Genomic DNA, 22,444 nt, shown 5'->3' on the forward strand with positions numbered 1-22,444 from the left:
CCCCCCACCATGAACTCCCCCAATCCTCTCAAAGCAGATCAGATTACCTTAATATGTACAGATGCCTATTTGTTCTCCCCTAGCATTGGTCACAACTGATAATTTTATCTAACTCCAAAACACTGTAACTTCTAAGAGGATGGATTTTATGTCTGCTTTGTTCCTCACTGTATTCCCAGTACTTAGTAGAGTGTCTAGCACAAAGGAAGCACAGAAGGGAAGTTAGGAAGAGAGAAAAAGGAAGAAAGTGGGAAAGAGAAAATAAAGATAGAGGAAGGGTTAAAGGGAGAGGAGGAGGAAGGAAGGAAGATCACGGGAAGAAGGAAGGATTCTATGCATTCCATTCCTGCTATCACTACCTAAAATCGTGAACTCAAGATCTCTGGACCTTAAAAATATCTAGTACAATGTTTTTCAACTTCTCCAATACACATCCAACCAAAACTTCATTATTCTGAAAACTTCCCACCTAGCTGTAGTCCAACTATGTTTGAATTCCTGCAATAAAGAGAAATTCACAACTTCACAAAGCAATTTATTCCATTGGCAAGGAACTCACATCATTTGAAAAATTTTCCCCCAAAAGAAGCCAAAGCCTCCTTCTCCGTAGTTTCCACCCTTTAGTCCTGATCCTAGAGTGTGGAAACACATGCATACACACAACTATTTTTAATTCCAGAAAAGAGCAGTTCCTATTTTTGAATACTTGGATAATAACCATATATCTATTGAACTTACACATCTGGAAGCTAAACATCACAACCATTTTTTGTGTAACGGTCTGAGTTATTGGGTCATCTTGGTCAGTTTCTTTAGTATATATTCACTTGAACAATATCTCAAAGAGTGGTTTCCAGAACTGATAAATAACATTTTAAGTGTGGCTGATCCATTATAATTAAATGCATGGTGCTCAGGCAAAACAGATGCACCCGAGCAATCCTCACTTTGATTCTATGCATTTTAACTAATAACATATTGATAACATTGATTGATAGTCTATAATTACCATAGCTTTATTTTGGCATCAATGTCTACGTGCTTTATTTGTAGCTAAATTAGACCTCTAGCTTGTTCCTCTATCTCTAACTCATCCTTCATTCTAACCCATGTAGCCAGGTCACTATTTTTCTAATAGAAGCTCAATTGATGGTTTCTCTAGTCAAAATGGATCAAAGGTTCCAGTGGCCAAAACTGAACTCGAGGAATTACTGAATTTTGGGAAGAAGCTTACCACTCAGTTTTGCAAACTACCATAAAGTGCTCTCCAGAGTTCTCTCACTAGAAAAAGCCCAAGGTATGTCCTTCATTCCACTAAGTCTGAGTATAATGTACCCGAACTCATTTTCATTTCCTTGTGAGGATTTCAAATTTACTCTACTTATTACGTGTACATCTTGTACTGATATATAAATTTCTGAGGACTTAAATAGTATCCCCAACCGTGTTCTATGTTATATCTCCTAAGAATCACTGAACATACCCCTCCATAACACTTCCTTTTTCATGTCATATTTATCATACTGATTATCCTGCATAGCATCAAGTTTTAGCATTAATATGGGTAAACTGAGTTTCAATTTAAAATCCTCATATGACCACTGGTGACAAACTCACAGCAGGATAATGAGAGACATCTTTGCCTTCTTTATCAGAGACTCTTTATCTGTTATCATAAGCCACAACCTGGAAAATGCAAACTCCTTTTTCAGAACATCTACATGAGCCACCACTTGAATTGTCATTGTTCAAATGCCTCAGCACGGTATAATTAGACCCTAACACCCTATGTACAAACATCCCTGCACGTGTACCTCTAACTCCAGGCTGATTGAAGATCCATTTTCTACCCCCCAAAAAATTACCATTTCCATATTAAGTCCCATCCAGCCATTACAGAGTAGTCTACCAACTTTCTATCGCTTTATCTAGAAGCTTTAAAACTTCTAACAATATACGTGCTGCACCGTTGAACAATTCATGCTTCATCAGTTTGGGTTTATATGTTTATTTTGGAATTTTTCAATTACCCCTCAAAACTGTAGATTTCTTAGGGGCAATATCATTTCCCCCTCTTTGAAAATATCACAGCACCTAATAAAGTGCTCTGCAAACAAGAGATACTAAAAATATGATTGAAAGTGAGCTGAAGAAACTAGCTGAGAATGTTCGCAAAGGCTCATAGCCAACCTCTAAATTTATAAGAAAAATACAGAGGAAAAGAAAAGATATAAATGATAACCAATAGAGAAAGATTTCCATGAAACTAAAATATTGCTAGTTCCAAAGAAAATGAAGTATCACATTTCTCTTTCAACCAGTAAAGTCAGAGAGCTAATGAACTCAAAGACAGATGGGAAAATGTAAGACCATGCTAAGTTTCTTCATCTGGGAAATAAAATTGATTCACTGTAGGTCCTTTCCAAAATGAAAATTCTAATAGAATGATAAAACAAAATACATATCACAATATTTCCACCAAGTCTTTTTCTTCTATGCCTTTACATAATTAAGTAGGCCATATGTCTACATACATTTGTATTCACCTTATTCCAGAAAAGAACTTTAGGGTTTGTTTTTCCAATAATGTGTAATTAATCTTATGTATGACTAAATGCATTGTTTATTATAAATTTAAATTGATTTTGAAATCATGGCAAGTATATTTTCTACATTGTTAACAATGAAAACAAAACCCTTAATATTCTACATAAATCAAATTTTGACCTAGTAGATTAAGAGATACCACCACCACCACAACAAATAACAGCACTTTCAGAAACTGAAGCATAGCAAAGGCTCATCTGTGTGCTGTTAATACTATTAACAATAATGACATTTATTGGTGCTGCCATATGCCACGCACTCTATATTTCTCTCATTTTCATAATAATCCTATGCAGTTACTATGCTTATTTTAAATACAAGGAGAGAGAGGCCTGAATTCAGTAACTTGTCCAAGGATACACAGAGAAAACATTAGAATTAGTATTTAAACTGGTCCATCTTCCTCGAAACTCTGGGTTCAACTTCCTCTGCCACATGACATCCTTTTAAAATAAGGTTTGGATTGCAAAGGGAAAAGGTGCAGGAGAAAAGGCTTAAGATGTGTTGAGGTTTATTACTTGCTGGGATGCATGCATGGATGGATGGTTAGATGGATGGATAGATAGATAGATGGATAGATGGATATAGATAGACAGATATAGATCAATATTTATGGTAACTGTGTGAGATAGATGTTATCATCCCCATTTCATAGGGACATAACATATTCATTCATATGCCCACCATCATTGCCCTAGAAATGTTGGAAGAAGAAATAAGTTTTGTGTGTGTGTGTGATGTTTCAAAATGCTCCCTCTCTCCATTCTACCACACAGCTTCATAAGTAACAAAGGAGAGTGAAAATAATCTGAAGCCATTCAGCCCCAAAGCCAAAAATGGCAAAAGTCTGTGTCCACTGATATTTCTACAATCAGCAAAATTAGTGCAGGAGAAAAGGAAACCTGACTGTTGGTCCAAATACATTAAAAATAACAGTCATGAGAATCCCATTCTTGTATTAAATAGTGCAAGAACACATTCATCTTTGAAAAGGATGTATTCATAAGCACCATATTTTATGAGAATTTGCAGATTTTAAAAGGCATAATATTGCCTAGTTGCCAGGATTTTTTCCACTTAGCATCCTTCAGCTCGGTATTGAAGATTCTGGAAAACACTTTCACCACTTTGTGAACCATATGCAGACTTTGATTCTTCTCCAAGCTTTTTTTTTTTTTTTTTCGTTTGTTATTATCATCATCGGGGAGGATTACATCTCATCTACTTAGCTGTTAGAATGAAGATTTCAGTTTGGAGGAGAGCCGATTTCTTAAATAAAAAAAAAAAGTTAGCTGCTTCAGGCAACAGTCCTTTTGATCTGCTCATTAACACTTTTCAAATGTTCGAGTGATGTGGGCATTCTTTGAGCTAGAAAATGTCAGTACAGGAGCCTGAAGCCAGCTTGATGCAATCATATGTTCCAATATTCAGAAAAGAGTGAAAAGAACTGTCAACAGTGAACTGCCTTGGATTAAAAAAAAAAAGATACTGTATAACGACTGTAGATCAAGTAGTATTTCAGAACCGATTCTTGCCAGTAACAGAAACAAATGCCCAATTTATCAGCAATGTCATCTAAGCGCCTAAGAGCCCACAGACTTAGACAAATCATTCTTAGTGTTTACAAAAACTTGTTTAAAATATATGTGGGATTTCCTTTCTTTCTTCCCTTTCTTTTTGATAAAATCAGAGAGCAAGTGCGGTGCCTTTCCTCTCATGAATACAAAGTTCTCTGACATAAATATTTGGGAAGCCCCTTTTCTGAATCCCACAAAGTTAGGTGCTTTCAACATCCAGACCAAGATATAGTCGAGGTTATCTCACCTCCCTTTCCTTTCCTCTTTGACAGACTCATCAATGTTCAAAGAGTCTACTTTGAACAAATAAATAGCTATTTGGAAGTCTGGACAATAAATATAATTTTAAAGGCCAAATGAGGACTAGGAAGAACAGTGTGAGTTAAGTAAAGGTGCTGCTGTCAAAGCAAATAAACTAAGACCAGGAAGGGTTTGATACCGTGTTTTGTAAATGATGCTCTGTTGGAAAACATTACCATGGAAGCAATAAGTACTAACATCACACTCTATTTCAAGGAGGCAACCAAACATAAATCATTTTAATTAATGGTGCAAGGAAGGCATATTAAAAATTTAAATTACTTCTGTTTTATTGTTCATTCTAAAAAAAAAATCAGGCTGCTCTCAAAGTAACTCAATAAAGGCACAAACAGCCCTCCTCAACAATAAAAAACAAGTGCAATGTAGAAGCATTATTACTATTTAGAAAGAACAGCACAGCTGTTGCTGGCTAAGAAAATGAATCCATAGAGCTCCAGTCAGATATATCCTCATCACAAAAGCTCAACTTACTTTATAAGAAAATTGGGCTTTAAAAAGATAACTTTTTAAAATGTTTTTTTAAATTAAGATTTATGAGATCTTTCTGTAATGTCTTAAATGCACTAAGGAAAAATGAGCTTGCAATTTTCCCTTGCGGATGGAGAACTTTGGCCAAGGACACTAGATCAAAGTGAACATTTATCATTTCCAGCATATTCAGATATTTATTTGCAGCTGGATAACATACTCTAATTTACAACACTCCAGAAAGCTTTTGTTTGCCACGTCATTAGCCTTACATCTGTAATTCTGGAGAATGTCTGGTTACTCCAAATGATGCAACTATAGGACTGTCAGTTCTGCCATCCTGATAGTAAAACAGTTCTGCCATAAACTCAACATACATTCTAAGCTGACAGCGATGAAAAGAGCTGTATTTTCTGATATCTCACTCATGATTCAGTACATGATTTTTTTTAACCGTTCCTACCCCCTTTTTTAATTTAAGGGAAAATGAAGGATGCTGCTGATGTTTGTTATAGAGAAGTGGTTGAAGGATGGATGTAAGGATACTCAATGAGCAGGATACAGACTCATAAACAGATGGTGAGAAATAACTTCACACAAAAATGAAAACTTTCTCCCTTATGGAATAGTTTGCAAACTCAATATACTCTGTAATTCACTAATGGTAGCACCTAAAATTCCAGCTTTACATAAGGGTTTTATTATTATCATTATTATTATTATTATTATTATTATTATTATTATTATTATTATTATTATTATTATTATTATTAATCACCAGATAAAGTTCTCCAAATATCATTGGTTTAGATCCTATTTGTCATGGAAAACCTAGGTACACAGAGGACACAATTCTGCAACATTTTAAATGATATCATCTTTCTCCTTTATCCTTGAAAATACTCATTAAAATGAACTGAAAGATTGAAAATTTTAAAATAGTCTCATATTAAAAGCATCGTTGGTGGCCAGATATTCTATTGCAGGCAGTTTTCTCTAAACTTTTTTATTCTATATCCCTCTTTGGCAATCTGGTGAACCTATGAACCCCTTCCCAGAATAAATAAGCTAAATTAAAATACACAGGATTAAAAGTAATCCAATTGTATTGAAATATAACTGTAAAAATCTATTTTTAAAAACAAGAAACCAAATCTGTGATACAGAAATACTATGTGCTTCTTTATTAATTCATTAAATTGTAAAATATAATAGTAGGTCTAGGAACTATTATAATTTTTGAAGTATAATTGACTTACTATAGTATATTAGTTTCAGGTGTACAGCACAGTGACTCAATATTTTTATACCATACACACTTATAACAATATTATAGACTATTTTATCTGTGCTGTACATTACATCCCCATGACTAATTTATTTTATAACTTGTAGTTTGAACCTCTTAATCCTCTTCTATTTCAGACATCACCCCTGCTCTCTCCTCTGGCAACCACTAGGTGTGTTCTCTGTATCTGTGTCTGTTTCTGTTTTGCTATATTTGTTCCTTTGTTTTTAGGTTGCACATATAAGTCTGTCATAATCTTGTCTTCGTCTGTCATAATCTTGAAGTACTGATATGTATCTGAATATGAATGGGATTGTTCTGGCCTCTTACAGCAAATAACAAGCACCCTGAGAAAGCTCACAATGGAGCTTTGCTGTCAATAGGTTCTAATAACATATATAAGTTGGATACTTCTGAAAATTAGAAACCTGTTTCTTCGACAAATCCCTGGTCACTCTGAAACAGTGAGTAAATTCTACTCAGTATATAAAGCATTGCATATTTACTTTACAGTTACCCAAAACAAAACAGAATGGTAATTCTAATTTTAAAGAATGCACATTGGTTTTAATTGCCATGGAACCATCTACCATCTTAAAACCTCTTGTCGTGGAACCATCTCCCATCTTACAACCTCTTGTACTTCATAAACAGTTTTTGTAATGAGTTGATCTAGAAACATATTACATGTGAATTCCCCAAATCAAGAGCCCTGAGCAGTGATTCTCAACCCTGGCAATTATCAGAATCATTTAGGATATCTATCAGTTTCTTAATGCAGCTACAACAAATTACCACCAACTTAGTGGTTTAAAACAACAGAAGTTTATTTTCTTACAGTTCTGGATGCCAGGAGTCCAAACAGAGTCTTACAAAGCTAAAATCAGGTGTTAGAAGAGCTGATTGTTTCTTCAAGAGCCAGGGGAGTATCTGCTCCTTGCCCCTCCCAGCTTCTGGTGACTGTCAGCATTCCCTGCCTAGAAGCTGCATCACTTCAATCTCTGCCTCCATGTTCACACTGCCTTTTCACCTTCTGTGGTCTTATCTCCTCTGCCTCCCTCTTATAACAGCACTTGTGATGGCATTTAGAGCCATCTAGGTCATCCTAGATAATCCCCCTATTTCAAGATCCTTAATTTAATCATATCTGCAAAGTCCCTTTTGCCATGTAAGATAACATTCATGGTTTCCAGGAATTAAGACCTGGATATATTTAAGGATCATTATTGAGTCTAACAGAGAGGCTTTCCTAAACCATACTGATCCCTGGAGTTGTCTCACCCAACCACCCTTTCCCCTCAGAGAGAGGCACTACCAATGGAAATCTGACAGCTACTACTCTGAGAGACTTCCAGTTATTAGGAACAGAAAAAAACCTGAGAATCACTGCTTAAGATATAAGTAACACTGTCATCTCTGAGTCATTAATTAAATATCTGTGAACTCTTAATCTCTGAAAAATGAATGGTTAAATTATTTCATAAGATATTTTTTAAAAATATGAAGTGATTGAATGAAGAATGTGCGACAGATATTGGTGCCTCCGTTCAGGTTTTTTTGTGTTTTTTTTTTCCCCAGTATTTCTATCTTGATAAGAGCTCCTGAGCATATGATTCCCAAAGAGGTGATTGCTGACATAATCTAAATGTGCCTGAAAACAGACATTATAAGCTGTTTAATCATGTTTTAGTTGAAAGGTTAAATATTTGGCCTTAGTACTTAAAAGACAATCAAACCAAAGAAATTTGTAAGACACCAAGCTGAAATAAATACATTTCATTTCCCATGAAAAAGTAATATGACTGATAATGATAAAGTACAAAATAATAATTTAATGCTGCTTAAAAATTGTTAAGCTACAGAAATATAGATCAATGGAACAGGATAGAAAGCCCAGAGATAAACCCATGCACCTATGGTCAACTAATCTGTGACAAAGGAGGAAAGAATATACAATGAAGAAAAGACAGTCTCTTCAATAAGTGGTGCTGGGAAAACTAGACAGTCTCATGTCAAAGAATATAATTAGAACACTTCTTAACACCAACACAAAAATAAATTCAAAATGGATTAAAGACCTAAATGTAAGGCCAGACACTATGAAACTCTTAGAGGAAAACATAGGAAGAATCCTCTTGGACAAAAATCACAGCAAGATCTTTTTTGACCCACCTCCTAGAGTAATGGAAATAAAAGCAAAAATAAACAACTGGTACCTAATGAAACTTAAAAGCTACTGCACAGCAAAGGAAACAATAAACAAGATGAAAAGACAACCCTCAACCCTTTCTCCTCAGAATGGGAGAAAATAATGGCAAACGACTCAATTTACAAAGGATTACTCTCCAAAATATAGAAACAGCTCATACAGCTCAATATTTAAAAAAGCAAACAACCCAATCCAAAAACGGGTGGAAGACCTAAATAGACATTTCTCCAAAGAAGACATACAGATGGCCAAGTGGCACATGAAAAGCTGCTTGACATCACTAATTATTAGAGAAATGCAAATCAAAACTACTGTGAGGTATCACCTCACACTGGTCAGTATGGCCATCATCAAAAAGTTTACACACAAAAAAAAGAAATGAAAGAGGAGACATCAATACAGATTCCACAGATATTAACATTATAATAAAAGAATACTATAAACAACTTTATGCTTCCAAATTTGATAACAGATTAAATGGATCAGTTCTTTGACAGATGCAATGTGCCAAAACTCACACAGGAAAAAGTAGGTGATCTGAATAGGCTGATATTAAAAAAAAAATTCGACCGTAACAAATGCTGGAGCGGGTGTGGAGAAAAGGGAATACTCTTGCACTGTTGGTGGGAATGTAAATTGATACAGCCGCTATGGAGAACAATATGGAGGTTCCTTAGAAAACTAAAAATAGAATTACCATATGACCCAGCAATCCCACTATTGGGCATATACCCAGAGAAAACAGTAATTCAAAAAGACACATGCACCCCAATGTTCATTGCAGCACTATTTACAATAGTCAGGTCATGGAAGCAATCTGGATGTCCATCAACAGATGAATGGATGAAGAAGATGTGGTACATATATACAATGGAATATTACTCAGGCATAAAAAGGAACAAAAGTGGGTTGCTTGTAAAGACGTGGATGGACTTAGAGACTGTCATATAGAGTGAAGTAAGTCAGAAAGAAAAACAAATATCGTATATTAATGCGTATATGTGAAATCTAGAAAAATGATACAGATGAACCTGTTTGCAAGGCAGAAATAGAGACACAGACATAGAGAACAAACATGGACACCAAGGTGGGAAAGGTGGGGTGGGATGAATTGGGAGACTGGGATTAACAGATATATACTAACTAATATGTATAAAATACATAACTAATGAGAACCTGCTGTATAGCACAGGGAACTCCACTTTACTGTACAGTAGAAACTAACACAACATTGTAAAACAACTACACCCCAATTTAAAAAAAGTTTTTTTAACTAACCACATGCTAATACCAACACTGCAGAAATATATTCTCTAACATAATCAGATAAATATCTTGCAACTCTACTGTAACACCTTCTGGTACACTCAAGAGCTTTGTTTTCACAAGGTTATAGTCTCCTTTTCCCCTTCTTTTCACATCACCTCCTCATTTTTCTCTAGCTCACTTAGTTTCCTTGTTATACTCCAACTCTCTACATTTTGTTAGAGATACTTGCTCAGGCCATATTTCTTTTTTTCATACAAACTTTAAAGGTTACACTCCATTTAAAGTTATTACAAAATAATGGCTATAATCCTTGTGTTGCATAATACATCCTTGTAGCCTATCTTACACCCAGTAGTTTGTACCTCCCTCTCCCCAGTCCCTATATTGCTCCTCTCCCCTCCCCACTGCCATATCTAAGGTGCACTATCTGTAACTGGCTTTGCATTTCAATTGCTGATGGAACTCAGATGGATAAGACTTAATCCCCACCAGGACCAGACCACAGCAACACATACAGGAAGCAAAGCTTCTTTCAGGGGATTACAGTGATCAAATCTTTCCAGTGGCTTCTCCTCATCCCTAGCGTGAGCTCAAACTTCCTCAAAGACATAGGAGGCCCTCCTTAATGGGGTTCATGGATCCTAAACCATCTTTCATCGCTCCCTTTCCCTGGCTCACTTGGCCTCAGCCTAGGACTTCCCAAAGCATGCCCAAATAACTTGTAATTCCACACACACTTCATGGGAAAATTCCTTCATCTACTGCCAACATCTTATTCATCATTTAAAACTCAGTTTGTAGTCAGTAGCTCCATCCGTTTTCCCTGAAACAATCCCTCAACTCTGGCAAATCCCTCCTCCTTCGTGTTCTTTACACAGGTTGCTATTGGGGTGCCTGTAACCCTCCATTCACACTTTGCCCATTCTTCTGTGTTTCATATTAAAATGTGAGTTTCCATACCATAACATAGTCATTTCTGGACACGAGTTCTAAGCCAGTACTGGCACATACTAGATTGCTAAGGGCTGAAAGCAGAATTTACCTCTACCTTCTCCCTGCTTTTTTTTAAATTATATTTTTATACAGCAGGTTCTTATTAGTTATGTATTTTATACATATTAGTGTATATATGTCAGTCTCAATCTCCCAATTCATCACACCACCACCACTGTGCCTCTCCCCACCTTTCCACCCTTGGGGTACATACGTTTGTTCTCTTCATCTGTGTCTCTATTTCTGCCTTGCAAACTGGTTCATCTGTACTATTTTTCTAGATTCCACACATATGCATTAATAAACAATATTTGTTTTCCTCTTTCTGTCTTACTTCACTCTGTATGACAGTCTCTACAAATGACCCAATTTTGTTCCTTTTTATGGCAGAGTAATATTCCATTGTATATATGTACCACATTTCTTCCTATCCATCTGTCTGTCGATGGGCATTTAGGCTGCTTCCATGACCTGGCTATTGTAAATAGTGCTACAATGAACATTGGGGTGCATGTGCCTTTTTGAATTATGGTTTTCTCTGGGTATATGGCCAGTAGGGGGATTGCTGGGTCATACAGTAATTATAATTTTAGTTTTTTAAGGAACCTCCCTACTATTCTCCATAATGGTGTATAAATTTACATTCCCACCAACAGTGCAAGAGGGTTTCCTTTTCTCCACACCCTCTCCAGCATTTGTTGTTTGTAGACTTTCTGATGATGACAATTCTAACTGGTGTGAGGTGATACCTCACTGTAGTTTTGATTTTCACTTCTCTAATAATTAGTGATGTTCATCAGCTTTTCATGTGCCTCTTGGCCATCTGTATGTCTTCTTTGGAGAAATGTCTATTTAGGTCATCTACCCATTTTTTAATTGGGTGTTTGTTTTTTTAAGATTGTATATTTTGGAGATTAATCCTTTGTAAATTAAGTCATTTGAAAATATTTCTTCCCGTTCTGAGGGTTGTCTTTCTGTCTTGGTTATAGTTTCCTTTGCTGTGCCAAAGATTTTAAGTTTCATTAGGCCCCATTTGTTTATTTTTGCTTTTATTTCCATTACTCTAGGAGGTGGGTCAAAAAAGATCTTGCTGTGATTTATGTCAAAGAGTGTTCTTCCTGTGTTTTCCTCTAAGAGTTTTATAGTGTCTGGTCTTACATTTAGGTCTTTAATCCACTTTGAGTTTATTTTTGTGTACAGTGATAAGGAGTGTTCTAAATTCATTATTTTACATGAGGCTTTCCAGTTTTCCCAGCACCACTTATTGAAGAGACTGTCTTTTCTCCAATGTATATCCTTGCCTCCTATGTCATAGATTAGTTGACCATAGGTGCATGGGTTTATCTCTGGGCTTTCTATCCTGTTCCATTGATCTATATTTCTGTTTTTGTGCCAGTACCATACTGTCTTGATTACTGTAGCTTTGTAACATATTCTGAAGTCAGGGCGTCAGATTCCTCCAGCTCCATTTTTTCCCCTCAAGACTGCTTGGCTATTCGGGGTCTTTTGTGTCTCCATAAAAATTTTAAGATTTTTTTTGTTCTAGTTCTGTAAAAAAAAATGCTATTGGTAATTTGATAGGGATTGCACTGAATCTGTAGATTGCTTTGGGTAGTATCGTCATTTTCACAATATTGATTCTTCCAATCCAAGAACATGGTATATCTCTCTATCTGTTGGTATCATCTTCAATTTCTTTCATCAGTGTCTTATAGTTTTCTGCATACAGGTCTTTTGTCTCCCTAGGTAGATTTATTCCTAGGTATTTTATTATTTTTGTTGCAATGGTGACTGGGATTGTTTCCTTAATTTCTCTTTCTGATCTTTCATTGTTAATGTATAGGAATGCAAGAGATTTCTGTGCATTAATTTTGTCTCCTGCAACTTTACCAAATTCATTGATTAGCTCTAGTAGCTTTCTGGTGGCATCTTTAGGATTATCTATGTATAGTATCATGTCATCTGCAAACAGTGACAATTTTACTTCTTTCTCAATTTGTATTCCTTTTATTTCTTTTTCTTCTCTGATTGCCATCACCAGGACTTCCAAAACTATGTTGAATAATAGTGGCGAGAGTGGACATCCTTATCTTGGTCCTTATCTTAGGGGAAATACTTTCAGTGATCTTAGAGGAAATGCTCTCAAACCATTGAGAATGAAGTTTGCTGTGGGTTTGTCATATATGGCCTTTATTATGTTGAGCTAGGTTCCCTGTATGCCCACTTTCTGGAGAGTTTTTGTCATAAATGGGTGTTGAATTTTGTCAAAATCTTTTTTTGCATCTACTGAGATGATCATATGTTTTTCTTTCTTCAATTTGTTAATATGGTATATCACATTGATTGATTTGCATATATTGAAGAATCCTTGCATCCCTAGGATAAATTCCACTTGATCATGGTGTATGATCCTTTTAATGTGCTGTTGGATTCTGTCTGCTAATAGTTTGTTGAGGATTTTTGCATCTATATTCATCAGTGATATTGGTCTGTAATTTTCTTTTTTTGTAGTATCTTTGTCTGGTTTTGGTATCAGGGTGATGGTGGCCTCATAGAATGAGTTTGGGAGTGCTCCTTCCTCTGCAAATTTTTGTAAGTGTTTGAGAAGGATGGGTATTATCTCTTCTCTAAATGTTTGATAGAATTCACCTGTGAAGCCATCTGGTCCTGGACTTTTGTTTGTTGGAAGATTTTTAATCACAGTTTCAATTTCATAACTTGTGATTGGTCTGTTCATATTTTCTATTTCTTCCTGGTTCAGTCTTGGAAGGTTATACCTTTCTAAGAATTTGTCAATTTCTTCCAGCTTGTCCATTTTATTGGCATAGAGTTCCTTGTAGTAGTCTGTTAGGATGATTTGTATCTCTGCAGTGTCTGTTGTAACTTCTCCTTTTTCATTTCTAATTTTATTGATTTGAGTCCTCTCCCTCTTTTTCTTGATGAGTCTGGCTAAAGGTTTATCAATTTTGTTTATCTTCTCAAAGAACCAACTTTTAGTTTTATCGATCTTTTCTACTGTTCTCTTTGTTTCTATTTCATTTATTTCTGCTCTCTAATCTTTATGATTTCTTTCCTTCTACTAACGTTGAGTTTCATTTGTTCTTTCTCTAATTCCTTTCGGTGTAAGGTTATATTTTTTTTGAGATGTTTCTTGTTTCTTGAGGTAGGATTGTATTGCTACAAACTTCCCTCATAGAACTGCTTTTGCTGCATCCCATAGGTTTTGGATCATCATGTTTTTGTTGTCATTTTTTTCTAGGGATTTTTTTATTTCCTCTTTGTTTTCTTCAGTAACCTCTTGGTTATTTAGTAACGTATTGTTTAGCCTCCGTGTTTTTGTTTTTTACCTTGTGTTCCCTGTAATTGATTTCTAGTCTCATAGCATTGTGGTTGGAAAGGACACTTGATATGATTTTAATTTTCTTAAATTTACTGAGGCTTGATTTGTGACTCAAGATTTTATCTATAATGGAGAATGTTCCATGAGCACTTGAGAAGAAAGTGTAATTTGCTGTTTTCAGATGGAATGTCCTATAAATATCAATTAAATCTATCTATTCTATTGTGTCATTTAAAGCTTGTGTTTTAGTATTAATTTTCAGTCTGGATGATCTGTCCATCAGTGTAAGTGAAGTGATAAAGTCCCCCACAATTACTGTGTAACTGTTGATTTCCTCTTTTATAGCTGTTAGCATTTGCCTTATGTATTGAGGTGCTCCTATGTTGGGTGCATATAGATTTATAATTGTTATATCTTCTTCTTGGATTGATCCATTGATCATTATGTATTATCCTTCCTTGTCTCTTGTAAGTCTCTTGTAACTTTCTTTATTTTAAAGTCTATTTTTTTCTGATATGAGTATTGCTACTCCAGCTTTTTTTGGATTTCTATTCGCATGGAATATCTTTTTCCATCCCCTCACTGTATGTGTCCCTAGGTCTGACGTTGGTCTCTTGTAGACAGCATATATATGGGTCTTGTTTTTGTACCCATTCAGAGAGCCTGTGTCTTTTGGTTGGTGCATTTAATCCATTCACATTTAAGGAAATCATTGATATGTATGTTTCTATTAACATTTTCTTAATTGTTTTGGGTTTGTTTTTGTAGGTCCTTTTCTTCTCTTGTGTTTCCCATTTAGAGATGTTCCTTTAGCATTTGTTGTAGAGCTTGTTTGGTGGTGCTGAATTCTCTTAGCTTTTTCTTGTCTGTAAAGTTTGTGATTTCCCCTTTGAATCTGAATGAGATCCTTGTTGGGTAGAGTAATCTTGGTCGTAGGTTCTTCCCTTTCATCACTTTAAATATATCATGCCACTCCCTTCTGGCTTGTAGAGTTACTGCTTAGAAATCAGCTGTTAACCTTATGGGAGTTCCCTTGTATGTTATTTGTTGTTTTTCCCTTGTTGCTTTTAATAATTTTTCTTTGTCTTTAATTTTTGTCAGTTTGATTACTATGTGTCTCAGCATGTTTCTCCTTGGGTTTATCCTGCCTGGGACTCTCTGCACTTCCTGGACTTGGGTGGCTATTTCCTTTCCCATGTTAGGGAAGTTTTCGACTATAATCTGTTCAAATATTTTCTCAGGTGCTTTCTTTCTCTCTTTTCCTTCTAGGATCCCTGTAATGTGAATGTTGGTATGTTTAGTGTTGTCCCAGAGGTCTCCTAGGCTTTCTTCATTTCTTTTCATTATTTTTTCTTCATTCTGTTCTGCAGCAGTGAATTCCACCCTTATGTCTTGCAGGTCACTTATCCGTTTTTCTGCCTCAGTTATTCTGCTATTGATTCCTTCTAGTGTATTTTTCATTTCAGTTATTGTATTATTCATCTCTGTTTGTTTGTTCTTTAATTCTTCCAGGTCTTTGTTGAACATTTCTTGCATTTTCACCATCTTTGCCTCCATTCTTTTTCTGAGGTCCCAGATCATCTTCACTATCATTATTCTGAATTCTTTTTCTGGAAGGTTGTCTATCTCTACTTCATTTAATGGTTTTTCTGGGGCTTTTTCTTGTCCCTTCATCTGGTACATAGTCCTCTGCCTTTTCATCTTGTCTATCTTTCTGTGAATGTGGTTTTCATTCCACAGGCTGCAGGATTATAGTACTTCTTGCTTCTGCTGTCTGCCCTCTGGTGGATGAGGCTATCCAAGAGACTTGTGCAAGCTTCCTGATGGGAAGGACTGGTGGTGGGTAGAGCTGGGTGTTGTTCTGGTGTGCAGAGCTCAGTAAAACTTTAATCCGCTTGTCTGCTGATAGGTGGGGCTGAGTTCCCTCCCTGTTGGTTGTTTGGCTTTAGGTGAGCCAGCACTGGAGCCTACAGGCCCTTTGGTGGGGCTAATGGTGGATTCTGGGAGGGCTCACACCAAGAATTATTTCTCAGAACTTCTGTTGCCAATGTCCTTGTACCCTCTGTGAGACACAGCCACCCCCAACTCTGCAGGCGACCCTCCAATACTAATAGGTAGGTCTGGTTCAGTCTCCTATGGGGTCACTGCTCCTCCCTCTGGGTGCTGATGCACACACTACTTTGTGTGTGCCCTCCAAGAGTGGAGTCTCTGTTTCCCTCAGTCCTGTCAAAGTCCTGCAATCAAATCTCGCTAGCCTTCAAAATCTGATTCTCTAAGAATTCCTCCTCCCATTGCCGAACCCCCAGGTTGGGAAGCCTGATATGGGGCTCAGAACCTTCACTCCAGTGGGTGGACTTCTGTGGTATAAGTGTTCTCCAGTTTGTCAGTCACCCACCCAACGGTTATAGGATTTGATTTTATTGTGATTGTGCCTCTCCTACTGTCTCATTATGGCTTCTCCTTTGTCTTTGGATGTGGGGTATCTTTTTTGGTGAGTTCCAGTATCTTCCCATTAATGACTGTTCAGCAGTTAGTTGTGATCCCAGTGGTCTCGCAAGAGGGAGTGAGTGCATGTCCTTCTACTCCACTATCTTCAACAAATCTCTCTCTCTCCCTGCTTTTAAACCTACCTTAAGAAGCATATGCTCTGATTCATTTATTCCTAGGTCTAAATACAAGCTCATACTCAGGGCTAGCTGCTCTACAGTCTGTATTTCTAAATGTAAAATAAAGATATTTCTGTGTATTAAGTAAGTTGCAGAAATTAGTAAGCATTCATGATGCTTCTGAGAATAGGAAGCCCTCCTGACATCGTAAAAACATGCCTTAATGGTGTCCCTCTGTGCCTTGCATAAAGAAATATACTGCATGATTCCCAATCTGCAGAGACCCAGGGATGGAACGGATCTATTCTCACCACCTGATGATTGAATCCTCTCTATAATACCCCATTTGATGGTGGAGACTTCAGTTGAGTACATCTAGCAACCTCCCAAAGAAGCCCATTTCAGTCTTCACAAGTGTCCTTTTAAAATATCACTTTGACACTTTTGAGCTCTCTGGTCAATATTATATGAAATTGCAAAGTAACTAAATAAGGAAATCCACCATTGTGAAGTTTAAATTAAAAAAACAAGGAGCACACATCACATTAAGGTGCCTTTTTGCTTTTTAATTTGAGACTCAAGAATGCTAGCTAGCCTAAAATCACCATATCTAAGATAATCAAGATTACTACAGGAAACCGTTTTAGCATAAATTGCTATAGCAGGAAACTGATTAGTTCAGCAAAGAGACAGGATGCTTCTTATCTCTACTGTTGTCTAAGTTAATTCTGTGCCTCCTCCATGGGCCAACTGTTCTGAGATAAAGGATTGTAAAGTTGTCTCATGAAAGCAGACTGAAGTACAGTGAATAATAAATGCAGGAGTAATACAAAGCACTGCCTGAAGTTGCAAGGAAGCAGAAATCAGTCACCAGTGGGGAGGGAGAAAAAGGCAGTCTAGTAATATTATGTAAAACACTACTCTGATCTACAGAATATAAAGTTCTATATAATGTGCTGATAAGGAAAGGAATATTATCAAAATAGGTGGTAGCATACTTTGAAGGAGTGCTTCTTCAGAATAACATTTTCTATGAAGCCTGAACAATCCAAGTTGTATTTCTTGAAATGTGCTGTTTTTTACTCAACGTTCCACCCTGTGGCAGGAAAAATAATGGCTCTATAAAGATGTCCCCATCCTAATTCCCTGGAATTGTGAATAAATTGCCTTCCAGGGACAAAGAGACTTTGCAGATGTGATTAACGTTAAGGACCTTGAGATAGGAGATCATCCTGGATGATCCAGGTGGGTCAAACCTAATCACATGGTTCCTTAACACTGGGGGTCCTTTCCTAGCTGGGTTCAGAGTCAGAGGAACATGTGACTACAGAATAATGGTGACAAAGATGCAACGTGGCTGGCTCTAAAGGTGGAGGAAGGGGCTCACAAGGCAAGGAATGGAGGTGGCTTCTAGAAGCTGGAAAACGCAAAGGAGCAGATTCTGTTCTAGAGCATTAAGAGAGGAATGTATCACTGCCGATACCTTTTAACCCAGTTTAGCCCAGTGAGACCCATGTTGGATCTGTGATTACATAACTTAGATAATAAATTTATGTTGCTTTAAGCCACCAAATGTGTAGCAATTTGTAACAGTAGCACTAGAAAGCTTATTACCCATATTCTTTCAGAGGTTTGACTCAAACATGAAAGATGTCACAACCTGAAATCAACTGTCATAACTTCAAAAGTGACTGTTTAACAGATACCCTAACATTTGCACATGACTTATTTCTAAACTATTTTTCTAAGAGGCAAACAGAGAAGGTCCTGAAATAGTAGATCTTTCAAAGAGGTAATGAAACGTTCAATAAGCACTGAAAAAAAAAAAACTGACAGATTATCAACCTCTCTCAATGAATCCAGCAGAACATGTCTCTCAATTTTCTTGAAATTCTTTCATACTTGCATGGAAAAGCCTTTATCCCTACAACCTGTCCTACCTTCTTTTCCCCTTCTTCCCCCAAATCTGATTTTGAAGCCTTTTTTTGATGAAGTTTTATAATAAATATTTATTGGCATGCATGAATACAATTTATTATAATGACAAAAACTATTAAAATTCAATTTGCTAACTGAAACTTTGCTGTTGTTGAATATTGATTCATATTTCAGCCTTACTTTACACCTTGATGTTTTAAAAAAAATAATAGTAAGATTTCAAATCCTTCTTACTCACCACTTTGCAGCAAAGGGGCCAAAACCACCACATCAAACCGATGCCCAAGAGTAGCAGTAACACCAAAATAGCAATGATGGCTGCAATCCCACTAGACTAGAGGAAGCACAAAACAAAAACAAGGATGTCAGCAAAGTTTAGGGTCAAATCCCAAACACATATTTTTTAAGGAAACAGAAAAAATTACAGAAAACATCATAATCTTAAACCAGATTTCTCTTATATTCTTTTAAATTCGTTAAATTCTGTAAATTACCTTATACCCTATTTATATTATATTCTACTTTATTAAATTTATATAATATATTAAGTATATCATAATCTATTTGTATTAAATTTCCTTATATTATGTTTCATGTATATTAAAACAGGCAGTAATTAGTATAAAAATCTTCTAAACTGTTTGAAATGACGCCTTAAAGAAAAATAGGAAAAATCACAATTTGGGTTTGTACAAATGGTCTGTATGGTCCCTACCTTTTGTCTCTGGGAAAGGATTATTCTGATTACAAGCATGATTACCTCTAGGCAGAATTTATGCAGAATTTTCCCAGACTTTTTTTTTTTTTTTTTTTTTGCTATACGCTGGCCTCTCACTGTTGTGGCCTCTCCCGTTGCGGAGCACAGGCTCCGGACGCGCAGGCTCAGCGGCCAGGGCTCACGGGCCTAGCCGCTCCACAGCATGTGGGATCCTCCCAGACCGGGGCACGAACCCGTATCCCCTACATCGGCAGGCGGACTCAACCACTGCGCCACCAGGGAAGCCCCAGGCTTTTTGATAATGGAACATTATTTACTTTATATATTTAAGTGGTAGGACAAGATGATTATCAAAAATAACCAATCAGGTGGCAAACAAACAACAATGGTTCTTGTATGCATCAGAAAAGAATGCAACCTCATGTGTTCATATATGAGAAGACGTCTCAGGGCAGCTCAAGCACTACCCACACAAGAACCACACTGGTGTTTTTTCACTTTTTAATGACGATCTCCTCCAGGCCTAACACCCCTGCTCTGGGCTCTGCCTCTGACCCCCTTCTTCTACCAAATACCTACACATCCTATAAGGCTTAGCTTAAGCCACTTCCTCAGGAAGACTTCCTTGTACCTTCTGGCTAGAAAATGCCCCTCCTTACTGTACAAGGCATAGTTCTCTGTACTTTAATCTTAGCATGTATCACAATATATTTACTGATTTATTTGCTTATTTATCTATGATGAACTATAATTTTTTATTTAATTTGTCTTTTCTATATTCACTGTGAGCTCTAGGAGGGCAGCGCCTATGCCCATCCTACTTACTAATGTATACTCCATGTCTGGCACTTAAAACTATTTACTAAGAGAATGAACTCCAAATAAATAAGGCTGAAAAAGCCACAAAAACAAAGAAGAGTGTTTGCTGAATTTTTAGTGCAGAGATAAAGTTTCCAAGAGAACGAGTTGTCTCTTCCAAACCACTGCTCTCCGGGATCCCCAGTAATCATGTTTGGTTTGTGGGGTTTTTTTTTGGGGGGGAGGGGAAGATTTCAAGGAAGAAAAAGAAAACTGTAAATAAATCAATACACTATCTGGGTGGAAATTTGGGCCTTTATAAGGCAGCTTTTCAGGGATACATTTTCTATCATTCAAAACAAATAAGTAGTACAAGCCCAGAAGTCAAGGCAAGAGTCACATTTAGTCCAAGAGCTGACAGAGAGAAAGGCTGGGTGGGAAGAGCCTATCAGTTTCCATCTTAGAATAGCATTGTCTTAAAAATATTAGTCTGCAGGTCTAATTTTAAGCAAGTTGTTTAATTTCTCAGGGACTCCATTTTCTAATCTACAAAATAAGAAAGTCAGTTGCTCCCAAAGCATGAAACTCTTTGTGGCAAAGCTATAACCAGGCTATCTCTCTTAAAAAAGCACTGCACACATTAGCATATTTTTAAAGCCTTGAATGGCTCTGTAGTAAAAAAGAACAGCCCACCTTATATCAACACAGGTCAATTTTTTTTCTCATAACATTATCAGTATCCTACAGAACTCGGATTTCCTAGAATCCATTTTGGGAAATGTTAGGATTGATCAAAGCTAAGAGACTTTCAGATGTTGAAGCAACAATGGTGGTAGCATTTAATTAGAACATTTTATAATGGAATTTGAATTGTAATACATAATAACCTATGCATAAAGAGATAATGATCTTTATGTAAACAGTTATTTGTAAATAACTGAAAAGAGAAGAGAAGGTACTTTTCAAAAGTATTACTTTAGGGAGTGCTAGCAAAATATACTTGGTGTATCTAATCACAAAAATCTTGAAATGTGTGTCACAGTTTCCCTATATCATCTGTTAGTATCACAATGGAAAAAAAAAGGAAAAGAGATTACCATATATTGACTTGGAAACTATCTCCAAACAGATTAATTTTCAAAGACGTTGATTACTAACAGCACTTCAGTTTTAATAAATCCATTAAAAATAACTTTAAAAATAATTCTCAAAGCAACATAGACCATAAAACATGTATTAATTTCAGAAATCTTTTTAGGAAAAGATTAAGAAATAAGTATACATGAACAACTAAAGCTATCCTTTGAGTTCTAATTTTGTATCTGGATGCAAGAGGGAATAACCATACAAGCTATTTCTGTAACTAATGTTAGGTTGCAAAACAGACTCCACCAAAATATCACCTAGAATCCTTGAGTATGTCATTTAATTTATTTTTCAGAAGACAACAAAAATAACTACAGAAACTTCACACACAGACACATACAATCTTCATAAAGCTCTAATATTTACTATTAAACCATTCATAAGGCACTTGAAGATGTTACCACATATTTACCATAAAAAATTAATTTAAAATTTAAGAATGAGAAGACATGCAGTCATCTTGCAACTTGATGTACAGTTTGGTAGAATGAAAATGTAAGCTCAACATGTGGTCACTGATGTAACCTAAACGTCTAAATCAGTGTCTTGCACACAGAAAGTTCTGTGTGTGTGTGTGTGTGTGTGTGTGTGTGTCAGAGAGAGGGAGAGAGAGAGAGAGAGAGAGCGAGAGAGGAGATAAATACTTTATAGGAAATTTCCTGGCAAATATCTAAGTTCTCTGTCCTCAAAACCAAAGAAAGTAATTCAGAGCACACATCAGGATACTTATGAAAACACTCAAAGTGCAACTTTCTACACAGAATTCTAAACGTTCATGAACAAATCATACAATTCTCAACAGGCTTAATTATACTAAGCTCTGAAATCTAGACAAACAAGAATATAATGGGAAAAGAATGTCAAAGAAATACATAGAAAACTATGATATCCTATGGGAGAAGTGTTGTCAAATGTATAACTTCATGATTCCACCTTCAAATATAAGGTCTTACATAAGATAGCCCCGACCTGTGACCGTTCATTTATGGAATGAATGTATCCTTCCCCACCAGACCTTTCCCACATGAGGATCGAGCCATGGCACCCATGGAAATAAATGCTCACCATGTGGTTGTGCACACCACTTCCAAAAGGGTTGTATGAACATTTGTTTTTCCCTTTTCTTAGAATTCAAATCCTATGTTCAGAAATAAGGACGTGAAACT

At 36.3% G+C, this 22,444-nt stretch overlaps 1 protein-coding gene across 3 annotated transcripts in view; it reads right to left on the reverse strand.

Annotated features, from left to right (window-relative positions):
• Positions 1-22,444, reverse strand: part of ANTXR2 (ANTXR cell adhesion molecule 2) — a 163,768-nt gene that overhangs the window by 70,638 nt on the left and 70,686 nt on the right. For all 3 annotated transcript variants that reach the window (XM_081227933.1, XM_081227931.1, XM_081227932.1), the window contains exon 12: positions 18,855-18,950. In XM_081227933.1, the coding sequence (XP_081084059.1) occupies positions 18,855-18,950 (96 nt within the window). The remainder of the gene's footprint in view (positions 1-18,854; positions 18,951-22,444) is intronic.

Source organism: Mesoplodon bidens, assembly GCF_964165515.1.
Source record: "Mesoplodon bidens genome assembly, chromosome: 1".
NCBI classification, from domain to species: domain Eukaryota; kingdom Metazoa; phylum Chordata; class Mammalia; order Artiodactyla; family Ziphiidae; genus Mesoplodon; species Mesoplodon bidens.